The sequence below is a fragment of the Populus alba genome, chromosome 12, assembly GCF_005239225.2.
Source record: "Populus alba chromosome 12, ASM523922v2, whole genome shotgun sequence".
NCBI lineage: Eukaryota > Viridiplantae > Streptophyta > Magnoliopsida > Malpighiales > Salicaceae > Populus > Populus alba.
In genome coordinates this window covers 12,161,302-12,175,627 of record NC_133295.1, presented here as the reverse complement: position 1 = coordinate 12,175,627, position 14,326 = coordinate 12,161,302, and the positions used below count along the sequence as shown (strand labels likewise).

Sequence of the window (14,326 nt, the reverse complement as noted above, 5' to 3'; positions counted from 1 at the left end):
GAGAGAAGAGGATGATGTTGAAGCCAGAAATGACAAAAAACATCGGTATCTTCCTCTGAACACTGCATTTATAACTCGTACCCTTCAAGCTCAAAAAACCGTATTCAAATAGATACGTACATCCATACAACGTGAGTGTATGTGTGGGTGTATGGTATACGTCCGGAAGTTGGAGAGTTCACTGATTCTTCCTTCCGTATTCACCTCAGATAGAGAGAGATGCAGAACAATCAACACCGAAACGCGTGCGTTTTGTTTGGTTACAGATTGAGAGAAAGAGATTAGGGAAAAACCAGATAGCTGGGTTTTCTAAACTGGGCAGTTGACGTTATTCTTCTTGCGCTTGAGACTTGAGACCTGGGTTTTGTATTTTTGCGGGTATTCTTTGATGGTGACTAGGTGCCGCTTGTGAGATAAAATGCTCGGAGGGGGTTCCACCATCATAGCATTCTTTCTTGTCATGCACCGAACCCGATGGCTCTAGGCTTTGCGCCGCTGAGCTCGTGACTTCTACTTTCTTTCTTTCTTTTTATTCGAAAGCATGACAATGAAGAGGCAAAAATAAATGCAAGAAATGGTTAGAAAAGGCTTCGAGGAGAAGAATTTCTTTTAAGATCATGATAAAGATAGGAGAGGGAGGAGGTCCATGGAAAATGATTGAGCATTCCATTTATAAAGGAGGAGGTGCCATAGAAATATATGGTTGAATTATACATGTAAAAGAAGATTATTAAAAAAACTACATAAATTAAAATCGAGTAATCATTGTGGCCTTTTTCACATTTTTTTTCATTTACCTAATAATTATCTTCTACTTTTCATTAAAAAATACATGTTTTTGATAAAGGAGTTATTTTAGTATTTTTGATATATATTAGTCATTACTAATTTGTTTGGAGATATTTTTATATATTTAATATTTTAATAAACAATAAAATAATACAAATACCCTCAAGAAAAAAAAAATGATCTTGAGTTGGGGTATTTAGATATTTTTATTTTTTTTTCATACATAATATAATCACACATGCATCCTTGGATGCAAGATATTAAATTTATCATAGTTAGGAGTATTTGGGTCTTTTAGCCTTAATTTTTATTGTTGATTTTAAGTTTAGTTGAGAGTATTAACATAATTTACCATTAAAATAATAATTTCACATTTAAAAAGTTATTGGAGCGTGCAGAGCAAGGATCAGCGCGTTGAAGCAGTCACACACTTTGGGTAGCAAATACAGTGATTCTCGACAGTCAAAATTGGGTTTCCACCATTTAAATTTATTTTTCATCATCTCTTATTCCATTACAGGAGGCATGTATTCTCCAAATGTGGCTAATGTATCGTTAGTGACCTTTTTTTTTTTCTTCCTTAATTTCCCGTGTTTATCCTGGTAAATATAATATGGTTCTCATTGTTATTGTTATTTAAGATATAGACCTTTCAGTTTTGATTATTAATTTTTATTCATTTTCTCTTTTGTTGAAGTTTTATTTATTTTTAATTTAGCTCCTGGTGTTTAATTTGTATTTATAAGGTGTTTCGATTCGGTTCTTCTACTTTTAATTTTTCTTTTCTTTTTTCTGTTGTCAAAGTTCTTATGGCTTTCAATTTTATCCTTCATATAAAGTGTATGATTTTTTTTTTCAATGATAATAATGGTTTCAATATGGTCCATTTGCTTTTGATTTCTTATTGTTTTTCTTTGTTCTTTTATAAAAATTTTATAGTTTTAAATTATATCATTCAAATCAAGTTCATAGTTTTTATTTTTTATTTTTTTCAACAATACAGAAGAATTGAAGAATATTTAAAAGATTATAAGTGATAATTGATTGATAGTTAAAAGAATAATGGTGGTGTTAATTGATTTAAGTATCGATAAAATAAAATTATAAGTGATAATTGATTGATATTTTCAACGATGAAATTGGTTACAAGTTAGTTATGCAATTAAATTGGAAATGAGAAGAGAAAAAAATATTTTAAACAGTTAATAATAAGAAGATTCTACAATGTTTTCAACATATAAAGTGTTGTAGGAAACAGTTGTGAATTATAAGAAGATGAAAAATTGTAGTGAATTTTATTTATAATAACTTTAAATGTTTTAACTTTAGAAGTTTATAATTTTTGGGCTTTTTGGATCTTAATCAATTTAGTTATATACTTATATTATTTTATCCCCACTAAAATTGGATCCTCCTGGATCAAGATTAAATCTTTTTCTAGCACATGATTCATATATACATTCATAAAAATAAATAAATAAAATCTTTTATAATAGCTTTTAATACCAAAAACCTTGGATGGTAACGTAGAGAATGAGAAAATATCCATTTATAAACCTATTAGTTCTCCAAGAATAAAGATGGTTTTGTTATTATTATGGTTGATAAGAGAGTTATGGTCTTCGAAAGGAAATGAGACTAAAGTAATTGATGAATGAAATAATTGATAAATGAAGCACAAAGGGGACACACAGAGTATGCTCAAGAGATGGTGGCTAGAGGAAGGTGCTGAGTGGGAAGCTTGGAGCCTTGGAGATGATGATCCAAAAAAGGTTAGAAATCATTTAAATCATTGCATTCAATGTGTGTTTGTTTTATGGCGTTTTTATTTTTTTTGGATGTCAATGTTAGTCGTCTCTTCGTCTTGGTGATTGAATTTTAATTTTAATATTGAGATTATAGGTTTTGATTTTACAAGTAATTTAGTACGTTAAAAAAACATTAATGAAAAATGTTTTAAATGATTTCTAACCTTTTTTTTAAAATAAATAAAAATAAAAAATACTTTTAAAATCTAGCTCGAGTTAAAACAAACAGGTAATACTATACAACTAGATACATGACCCACGCGATGCCACATGTCATTTTTTTTTTGCATAAAAAATATTTGCAACGCCTAACCTAAGAGTAATATTTATAATATTAATAATAACATTAAACTTGCATGATCCAAGTTTAAGTGAGTCTGACTGCAAACACTAGACTCAAGAATATTGGATGTGGGTCTAATTATAAGGTCGTGTCATAAAAGTATGATAATTAAATAGATTAATTAAAAAAAACAAAGAAAAAAAATCAATAGGAAGGAAAAAACTAATGAAGAAAAAGAAAAAAAAAAGTGAATTAATTGGGTTAGCCCTTTAAACCAGGTTATCCCGTAAAACCTAGGATTCGTATCATAAAGTTTGATAACTAAATAGAAAAAAAAATGACAGGTTTATCCAAAATTAACTGAGTTAACCCATCAAACCAAGTTAACCCGTCAAGCCCAGGATACATGTCATGAAAGTATGAAAGTCTGGTAATTAAATAGAAAGAAAATTAACTTTAACAAACTAAATCAAACAAAAACAAATTCATTAAAAAAATTAAAAAGAAAAAAATAGTTATATAATATAATATAATATAATATAATATAATAATATAATAATATAATATATTAATAAGTAAATATATTAGTAAAAGGCGTGATATGCACGCGCGATGCCGTGAGCTTATGGCATACTTGTGCATTATCATGGATTTGTGAAAAAAATCATATAAAAAAAAACTGTTACCAGCCACAATATTTTAAAAGGAAAAAACTACAAAGCTATATTCTCAACCAACTCAATATTAAAAAAACAAAATCGACAAAAACAATTATGAAAATAAAAATAAAAAAAGAGGATGACAATTTTGGAAGGAAAAAAAAAAGCAAAAAATAAATAATAAATAATGAAAAAAAAAAAACATGTGGGGAAAGTTAAAGTTAAATTTTCAACCAGCTCAATATTAAAATCATTTAAGAAAACACTGTAGCAATCTATAGTGTTTTGTGAGGAAACATACAATTATAATTCTCAACCAGCTCAATATTAAAAAAAAATCAACAAAGATAATTTTGACAAATATGAAAAAAACGAAAGAAAAAAAAAACATGCAGAGAAACACTATAACAATCTATAGTATTTCATGAGAAAATCTACAGTTGTAATTTTTAACCAGCTCAATATTAAAAAACAATAAAAACGACAAAGACAATTTAAAAAAAAAACATAACAAAAAAATCATATGGAAAAACACAGTAGCAATCAACGGTGTTTTAAGGAAAAAAAAAAACTAAATTATCAACTGTCTCAGTATGAAGAAAATAAATTTGACAAAAACATATTTGGAAAAAAAAACATCGATAAAAAAACCATATGGGGAAACACTGTAGCAAGGTAAAAATCATGTGGGAAAACACTGTAGTAATCTACAACATTTTAAATAACTACAAAGCTAAATTCTCAATCAGCTTAATATGAAAAAAATAAAATCGACAAAGATAATTCTAAAAAAAAAATTATTTAATAAAAAACCATGTAGAGAAACACTATAGAAATCTAGTGTTTTAAAGAAAAAAAAATTAAAAAACTAAATTCTCAACCAGCTCAATAGTAAAAAAATAAAATCAACAAAAATAATTATGATAAAAAATATATATATATAAAGAAGAAAGATAATTTTCGGAAAAATTTTAAAAAATGAAAAAAAATCATGGGGAAAGCTAAAGTTAAATTCTTAATCAACTCAATATTGAAAAAATAAATTCAACAAAGATAATTTTAAAAAAAAAATATGTGGGGGAAACATTGCAGCCAAACAAAAACCATGTAAGGAAAACACTGTAGTAATTCATAGTGTTTTTTTTTTTTTTTTAAAAAAGAGCTACCTAAATTCTCAACTAGCTCAATATATAAAAAAAAACCGACAAAGACTATTTTCAAAAAAACAAAAAATAGAAGTCAATTTTGGGTAAAAAAAAAAAAAAGACATGTGAAAAAAGGAAACAAAAGGGGGGGGGGGGGGAACAAATGGGGAAAGCTACAGTGTTTTAAAGAAAAAAACTAAAAAATTAAATTTTCAACCAGCTCAATAGTAAAAAAATAAAATCAACAAAAATAATTCTGAAAAAAAAATATATATATATATAAAAATGACAATTTTGAAAAAAAAAAAAAAAACAAATAAAAAAATATATGAGGAAAGCTAAAGCTAGATTATCTATCAGCTCAATATTAAAAAAATAAATTTGATAAAGATAATTTTTAAAAAAAATATATAGGGAAACACTGCAGCAAAACAAAAACTATGTAGGAGAAACACTGTAGCAATCCATATTATTATTTTTTTAAAAAAAAACAACAAAGCTAAATTCTCAACCAACTTAATATAAAAAAAATAAAATTTACAAAGACCATTTTGAAAAAAAAAAATCATAAAAAAAATAATGTATGAAAATATTATAGTAATCCACAATGTTTTAAAGTAAAAAACTATATAGTTAAATTTTCAAGCAACTCAATATTAAATAAAAAATAGAAAAGATAATTTAAAAAAAATTAAAAAAAAACATGTAAAAAAAAAAAAAAAAAAACATAATTAAAAAAAAATCAAAACCTGCTACAGTAAAAAAAAAACCTACGCATTTTTAAATTCTTATTAATATATAATACAAAAGGAGGTGAAGATACATGTAATTTGACTTTTTTTGCCTCTAATCAAGCCAAGTGTCTCAGGTGTTTAGTTATAATTAATTTTTTAAAATATTTTTTATTTAAAATATATTAAAATAGTATTTTTTATTATTTTTTATTTACTTCAATTCAAAAACACTAAAAAAAAAATTAATAAAATAAAAAACTAGTACAACAACAACCCCAGCCCCCGAACAGGACCTAAGTTAACTTTATGCGGCCCATCCTGGGTTTTAAGGAAGCATTGGGCCAAATCAGAGATGTAGTTTGAACACAAGCTTTGGGCCTCCAATTCATCCCATAGCCCATTAGTTTTTGAGTGGATGTAAATCCCCACCCTAACATGTAAAATGCAAAATCAAAGTCAATTATCACATCTTTTTTTAAAAATTGACAATTTGACAAAAATCTTTTTAATTGCCAGTGACTTTATCAATAGTGCTAACAGGCACCAAAATACCGAGACGCATGCAATAGATATGACAATTTTTCTACTGTTATGATTACCCAAACTCCAATAACAGGGAGATGCATGCAGGATTTATATACAGAATTTACAAAAATGTGCCTACAGTTCAAGGTATGGGATCTATATACAATCACAAATGGAGCTCTTCTCCTCCCCGTTTTCCTCCGCACAAATCGTAGGAAATGTGCCCGAACCAAAAAGTAGGAAATACCACCATATGATCTAGCAGACCGAGCCCCCCCCCCCTCCCCCCCACCCCCTCTTTTTGTGAGGAATTTGCCGAAAAGAGGAAACAGGATGCCAGGAGAGAGTGCAAAGATAAGGGATTAGTGAAGAAAAAACATGTACCCAGCTCCTATGTTAGCGAATTTCGAAAGCTACGTCAGCTTAAGGTCATGATGAAAACCAGACACTAAAAGAGGAAGATCACAATCTGCACAAGATAACTAGTGGAAGAGATTGATATGAAGTGCTCTCAAGCATAGTCCTTTGAGATGAGATTTCATCTTTTGTCCAACAGCCTGACCTTGTCGAGCAACTCCTGAATAGTATTTGATGCATCCTGCAAGGACCTCAAGAGTCATCCAACTATGACAAAAAAGAGGGGCGGAAAAACAAATTAAAAAGCACAGGCAACAAATTCTCCCCAATGGTGACAAGGGGGAGGGATAATGCAAAAAACCTTTAGCTTCTTTCTCAAACTCTCCTCCTCCTGGTCTCGTCGGTCCCTCTCCTCTGAGAATATATCAATCAGACTTTCCTGTTCCTTGTTCAATTCTTCAAGTTTTTGCTGTGCTTCCTGCAACTGAAGAAGCAGAAAGGGAATTAAAGTTTCAGGAGATCTCAAATTCAACAAACCATGTGGCAAACAATAGCTCCTGATATCCCATCCAACACATTAACTAATGGCAAGCCGAGATGTTGTATACCTGTATCTCAAGTGATTTACACTTCTCACACTGCAAACCACCCATGCACTTCCATCGAGTCTCTCCTTCCAGTTTCTGTAATCTGCAAACCAAGGAAGGAGTTAAATAAAATAGAAGGAAGCATAGTTCTTAAAAGATCAGAGGGAGAGAAAATCAACCTTTCTTTTAGCTCACGATTCTCTTGTTTCAAATGAGCAAGGACATGCATATCAGATTCCGGAAGGGCATGATCCCTCTTATCAACATCACCCACCTGTCAATTAAACAGCCTGGATATGATTTCTGTAACTCCAACACAACATGCAGAGGCACAGAACACAGAAAGGATGGCAAACCTAAATCAATCTTAACATTTACTAAAAATGAATGATAAGGAAATAAAATTGCTTGACAACATGAAGCACTTGACAGTTGACCAAGCCTTTCTGTTAATTATAATCAGGCGTGCCCTAAGATTTAAAGAGTAGAAAAATCTTTGACAGCTATCATTAACATGGTCTGCTTCTTTTGCAATAGTTCTTGAAGCAGCTCAATGTAGATCTTTTAATGACAGGGGAGTCTATGATCAACTTCATACAAGGAACCTGTCAAAGGACCTTTCTATCTCTAAAACTACCATCTGGGTTATTGCCAGGGATAAGATCCCACATCACAAAAGAGACATAAAAAGGATAGCATTGGAAAACATCACCAGCTAAAAGCACACATCTCAAAACAGAGATAAAAAGGATAGCATCGGGAAACATCATCAACTAAAAGCACGTTTTCATAAATGTAGCCTGTAAATTGGCATAGAATTTATAAAAAAATGATGCAAGAGAAGCAACCTTTGGTTGGGATCTTGTGCCTATTTGAACAGTTGCCCCTCCAGACATGCAATCTTGTTGAGATCCAGAATCTTCCAAGTATGAAGACGACCACATTTTAGGCAACCCATTTTTGTCAAAAGACTTGTTAGTAGGAGTGGTCTCTTGAGCGCTCCCATTTGCTTCTCTCATAGGAAGAGCAACACGCTCATCATCTTCACCACTCTCATCTTGAGCAGGAGGTGAAGGTCCTGAAGATACAGTATTTTTTCCCAATTTGGTTGGGGTCTTTGTTCTTATATTCCCTTTATTGAAGGCATTTCCATTAACATACCCACGGTTAGAATGTGAGGGGGATATCTTACTGCTCAAAGATGTATACTTCTTTTTAGATTGAGAAGATGTGGGTGGTAGATCGTCAGGAGAATTCTCTTCATTTGGAAAGACAACTTTGTGTGAGATCAGTAAGGGGGTAATAAGAAAGCTTTCAAAACTAGTATACAATAGAAGAAGGCAATGCCTGATGCAAAACACCATATACTTGAAAACATTAAAACATCCCAAAATATACCTCTATCTGACTCATTTATCAGTTTCTTATTTCGCCTTGGAGCATAACCAATTTTGTGGCAGAAAGTGCACCTAAGAAAGTTGTGCACAGCTATTAGTAGGATAACCTCACATATCCTGAAGAGCAATTGATAACAATCAGTTAGAAACATGAACAACAAACCAGTAATGCTTTTGCATTTGTACTAATCGAGCTTCAAGTCTTGCAAGAACTGTTGTGCGTTCAAATCCTTGCTTATCATGAGCTGGCTCAATAAAATTAGCTTCCAACACACCTGTCAGCAGAGATAGAATCACTAATTTTTACAAAGTTTAGCTAGAAATGGATAGTTGGGGTAATGGAATGCAAAAATTTACCAATAACTCCACGTCCATCACTTCCTGCTGCATTCCAAAGCCTCCAAAATGGCTATAAAACAGACAGTGCTTTGTTAAGAACAATTGCAATCAATTAACTTTGCTTGGCATACTCAAATTACAGCAACTCAATGCTTTGGGAATCAAATGTTTGTTGATAATTCAGATGGATTCTTTTAAGTACATCTGCATATTAACATATTAAATACTTCCCATCTGCATGCTTTAAAGGACATGATAATTTGAAAAGAGAAAATATATGCATCGTCAACAAACTTATGAGTGAAACATTAAAAAATTGGGGTTGGCATTTTTTGCAGGTTGCAAAAATAAAAAATGTCAAATCCAATGATATGTGCAATTCATTTTCCCCCAATTATTCATTACCCCAAAGTATTTACGCCCACTTTCCAACTTTTACATGATTTTTCAGACCAAAATGCAATTTAAGTTCATACACTTTGTTAATTCCTCTAGCTTTTTCCATGGAACATAAATGAATCTACTCATGGTTCAAACACACTTGTCTGTTCACAGTTCATTCACAAAATGAGAAATGGGGCATGTTGGGAACTTTTTGCTGACCATATTTCTAACCATACTCGTCCATTCTGGAGAATACACAAGCACACAAAAGTTCAAACAAAGAAAAAGGGCCTAGAACCAAATATAAATGGACATAATAATAATAATAATAAAAAAAAAAAAAAAAAAACTGCATCATCATGCATTCAGTATCACAGCATCACTGAGTTTCACAACAAAAAGAAAAGAAAATCAATGATAATTTCTCTAAAAGCAAAAAAAACCTTGATTAGTCGATTTTTGTGGTAAACATTGAACCCTTGAACATCGATGTGATGCTTTGCATCCTTCACAAAGCCAATGGTGACGACAGCAGTCATCTGCTGACAATAGATGCGAGCAATCAGTAACAGAATAAGCAAAGAAGAGAATTATCCAACCAAGTTAAGTTGTATTACATTTGTGTCTTTCGGAACACTGTCAGCACCAGGTTGTGGCCGGTACGTTATCTCTTGAGATAACATCATATCATTCACTATATTGTGGTGCTCAACATCTTTTCCACGGAGAATGATTCGAAAGCTGGAAGGCAGTCTGCGATAGAGAATTGATGTATAATTCTGGAGGTTGACATGGAAGTAGATAACCGATCAGTTATTAAACAAGAGATCAAGGATGTTTAAAACAGCCAAAGAAATAAGCCTGTCTAATTGAACAGAACAAATTAGTCAAGCCATATTAATTTCCACAAATTTAGGCAGGTCACAAATGGAGTTATTCGGATTAATCCCCACTTCATATCAACCTGTTCCCTACATTCTTACAATTTCTTTTCTTTTTTTCTAAATAGTAAAATAGATGTAAAAACACCTGCGCCGTGTTAAACTTATGAACTAAAAATGCCACTATAAGAATTTTCAAACAAAATGGTTTCAGCCAAAAAAAAAAGTCTTTCAAGCATTAAACAATTTCACGTCGAGTTTCTCAAGACTTGGATAATATACCTTGATTATATTGAAAGGTAAAGAAATTGAAAATTTCTTGCTAGTTGAATTTCATAATCATTATGCTTTATTAAATTCCCCAAGTTAAACAATGAAGATCCAACGTGTTGCACTCAAAGAAAACTAGTTCTGTTAAAGTAGAAAATGTAGAAAAGGTACAAAATAATGAAGCATAGAAAATAATGGTGTGGAGAGATTAGCTAAATCATTCTATTAAAGTAGAAAATGTGAATTACAGAATCAAGATTTGATCAGCCAGATAAAGCACAGATAATCAACCAGATATGAATTGTCAAGGAAATCAAAATTCTGATTAGAGAACAAAAAATCATCATTTGAATAAGAGCAACAGTATAGAGGGATTAGCTACCCTTAATGAATGCCTATAAGTAAGGAAGTGTCTGGAGTTCGGAAACTCTTTTGCCATTTGTATATGCTTCTCATCTCGATTGACACCTCTTAGTTGGATATCCTGTCAGATTATACACCACATAAAAATACTCTCCAAATGATCAGTTTCAAAATCTTATTTGGAATGAGATTAGGACATTGAAGACATACATGAGGATCAGAGTCAAAATCAAGTTCCAACATTCCCTGGTCATCCTCCCAAAGATTGTATATAATTATGCGTGTCCCATGATCTGACATAAGCTTAAACTATAAAGTACAAAAACTTGCAGTTAACAAAAAAAAAAAAAAACTAAGAAGAAGAAGAAGACGTTTACAGCAAAAAAAAAAAGAGACTAAAACAAGTAATAAGGTTATTTATATATATATAAAAAACACAGAGAATCACACTTGGATAAAAGAGCAGCAAAATGATATGCATGAACTAGATAGACAAATACGATGATAATTCTGAAATCTAGACCATCAGAGAGAAATAATGGAAACCAAACACAGAAGACAAGAGAAGAGTATGTACACAGGTGTATTATTATTTTTCTTTGTTTTACACTTCATCAACAGTAAATACCTGACGAAGAAGGTCTGCCTCACTGGAAAATGGAGACCAATGAACTATTGTCTCCACATTTCTATTCCAATCACCAGTAGAAGACCGTACCATCCTGCTCCATTCCCGTCCCTTTCTTTCATAGTCAAGCTTTATAAAAATTCACAAAACAAAAAAGTTTAGATGTGTATGACTTCATTAAAGGTTTTAAATTATTCATCTCCAGGAAACCATGATTCACACTCCATAGTTAACACATAAAACTACCAGAAACATAAATGGTGAAAAATTGGAGTTAAAACAGTGACTAAGGTGTATCGATAACATGTAATCAACACTGAACAGTTGCATGTTGCCACCAAAATAGTAACAGAGGAGCTGAGAACCCAAATTTGGGCATTCCTCTTAACAAGATCCTTCTGTCTAAATTTCAATCATATGCTAGTATAACCTAATGCCAGCAACTCCAAATGGCCGCTGTATGCAATACAGATAAGTTCGCTATGCATCATGCATGCCACACCGCAGAGCACACATAAAAAAAAAAAAAAAAAAAAAAAAAAGAAAGAGCAAAACCAGCAACATAGTGAAGGCCCAAAGTTCATTCTGAAAAAGAAAAAAGAAAAAATGCCCAATGATATCCAAAACCTAAAACCACTGTAAGAAAATGAGAGGTTTTCCTAAATGCAACTCTAAACATAATTAGGAACAGTGTAAAGAGGAGAGATCCTAGAAAACCAAAATCTTACTCTATAGGAAGAAAATGTATAGTTTTTACTAGACTGTATGACACTTGATCTAAAATAGTTAACTCAACTAGAAAAAAATTTAACACCAAATACAGTAACTGATCAATTTTGAGAACAATTGGGAACTGTACAGAATAGCATGCAATATTGTGAAGTTGAAGTCATTGGAAATTGTGGCACCTAGAGAGGACGGCGAAGATATTAATCATCCTAAAGATATCCAGAGTTTGCAGCTACATACTACATATAAGATGGCATGTTTATATGTGTGTGTGTGTGTGTTCAATGAATTAGAACGTTCAATTTATTACCATGGGCACCACAATATCTTCTTTCCCTGTGCTCCTCAAAAAAGTGTATGATAGCAATCCAATGCTATGTGTAGGACTAAAACCAAACAGAAAACACTGTCAACATTCACCATCAACAAGAAAAAAAACACAACGCCAACAGCATGATTATAGGAAAAAAAAGAGCTCAAACAATTTGCCATCTTTTCCTTGACAACGTGAAAACACAATGACATCTGCTCCAAGCCTCATGGTACTTGTCTTAAACCCATTGCCATCTGGATAACAAAATACACATGGATTTAAGAAACTACAGCCAGAAAAATAAAATGGATGCATCTTTCCCAAGAGAATATGATTTACATTGTCCAATGGTGTTAGCCACTTTGCTTTTTGCGGAATAACCCAAAGACATGCATTGTCGTAGTTTATCTGGATCCATTCCACCACCGTTATCTGTAAAAATGAAAAAGCACCACAAAAGATACCACATATTAAGAATATAATAGCATCATCAAGAAAAAAACTCTCATGGGAAGAAAACATGACATGAAGCAGAGAATATAATATGAAGCTGAAAAAATCTCAGGCATCTAAGATTTTTTTTAAAAAAAAAAAAATAACACACAACTGACACAACACACAATGAAAAACAAAACATCATCAAAGCATCCTGTTCATGACTACACAAATTAAGATCGAGGAAAACAAGCCCATTCCATAACAAATGAAGCAAAACAACTTGCATATACTTCGAAATTTGCCCAATATCACCAGTGATCCATTAAACTTCAAGTCAGTACTAAATCCAACAAGGATAAACACCAGCTAGGCAAAAATAAGCACATACCTTCAATCAAAAGCATTCTGCTCTGATCCTTCTTACTTTCAACCACATCTATGTTAACAAACCGGGCTCCATTGCCAAACTAACACGAAAACAAATAAACCATCAAAACTCAAAAGTTGCAAGTTTCACAACACAGAAGTAACCAGTACGAAAAACTAACCTCATCCAACGCATTGTCCAAAAGCTCCGCGAAAGCTGCAAAAAGGAGAAGAACAAACAATTTTTTTATGAAATCACAGTAAACCAAAATAAAATGATCAGTCCCACATATGTAATCATCTATGTAGAAAAGAAAGGAATCAAGTTTACCTCCGAGCGCCCATTTATGACTAGTTGCATTAGAATGCAGAAATTTTGGATGAACCCGAACATGATCCATTCCACCTGCAAATTATATATATAAAAAAATAAGCCTTTGCAATGCCCATTGCAATTAAGAATAAATAAATAACTGACTCAAATAATCAAATTAACAATAATAAGTGCAAATGTAGCGTGCAGAATAAAATTAAAAAATTACGCAAATGTAGCGTGCAGAATAAAATTAAAAAATTACCAAAAGATGAATCCCAATTAGCTCGAGGAGCACCCTCATAATCACCAGCTTTCCAGAACTGCTTACTACTTTGACCAGTCAAACTCACTTTCCTACACTCCGTCGACTCCACCGCCATCATCTCCGCTTCAGAGGGCGTCTCCGAATCCGGCGGCGGCGTAATTGGAGCGAGAAACCCCAACGGCAACACAACACCTAAATCCTCAAAATTCCTCCTCCTCTTCCTCCTCTTCTTCTTCTCAGTACCTCCATTAACACCACTAGAACCCCTCGGTCTCTTAGAGATGACACTGTTTCCATCCATCTCGGATTCCGACTCGCTCCTGCTGCCGCTGCTACTTTCACTGCTGCTACTGAGTTCGATTACCGCGGGAGGAACGCCGGAAACGGCGGCGTTTCGTCGATTAGGTAACTGCTCAAGAATCTCACGCTTTACATTGCCACCCATGATGCTTAAAAACCAAAAAGAATGAGAAAAATTGAAGGAGATTTTTTTCGCCTTTGACTTTGGCTTTGCATGTGGCTTTGAGAAAAAGGAGTTTCGAGTTTTTTTTCGTTTGAAGAGTGGATGGAACGGCGATGTCCGTTAAATGCAGGGAGCGTGTGGCCTGTCCATCTGTCTAGTTACTTTTACAAGACAGGGCCTTGATATGTCAGCCTCGCGTGATGATTCTTTTTCCTTTCGGTCCAATCGAAAATTAATATGTCCACCAAACACACTTCTGTAAGATAGCATTTATTTAACTAACAGAT

The 14,326-nt window shown here is 32.5% G+C and overlaps 1 protein-coding gene across 2 annotated transcripts; it reads right to left on the bottom strand.

The window, feature by feature from the left end:
- Positions 1 to 5,987: 5,987 nt before the first annotated feature.
- LOC118044645 (protein MICRORCHIDIA 7) lies at positions 5,988 to 14,178 on the bottom strand. 2 transcript variants are annotated; one of them, XM_035053051.2, is made up of 20 exons: positions 13,574 to 14,178; positions 13,327 to 13,401; positions 13,178 to 13,212; positions 13,018 to 13,096; positions 12,531 to 12,623; positions 12,361 to 12,445; positions 12,189 to 12,264; positions 11,150 to 11,278; positions 10,732 to 10,830; positions 10,541 to 10,642; positions 9,625 to 9,786; positions 9,451 to 9,549; positions 8,642 to 8,693; positions 8,448 to 8,559; positions 8,286 to 8,356; positions 7,736 to 8,163; positions 7,067 to 7,161; positions 6,909 to 6,990; positions 6,662 to 6,784; positions 5,988 to 6,541 (listed from the first exon to the last, which is right to left on the bottom strand). In XM_035053051.2, exons 1-20 carry the CDS (start codon positions 14,019 to 14,021, stop codon positions 6,482 to 6,484), a joined length of 2,505 nt encoding a protein of 834 aa, XP_034908942.1. In that variant the 5' UTR covers positions 14,022 to 14,178; the 3' UTR covers positions 5,988 to 6,481. The 2 variants fall into 2 exon arrangements, with proteins under 2 accessions (XP_034908942.1, XP_034908943.1); XM_035053052.2 differs by having other exon boundaries at positions 9,451 to 9,546; positions 13,574 to 14,177.
- Positions 14,179 to 14,326: the final 148 nt, after the last annotated feature.

Coding starts and splice junctions, on each gene's coding strand:
- LOC118044645 (XM_035053051.2), bottom strand. CDS start 14,021: ATGGGTGGCAATGTAAAGCGTGAGATTCTTGAGCAGTTACCTAATCGA. Junction 12,624..13,017: donor CAGAATGCTTTTGATTGAAG/GTATGTGCTTAT, acceptor TCATTTTTACAG/ATAACGGTGGTGGAATGGAT. Junction 12,265..12,360: donor CAAGGAAAAGATGGCAAATT/GTTTGAGCTCTT, acceptor GTTTGGTTTTAG/TCCTACACATAGCATTGGAT.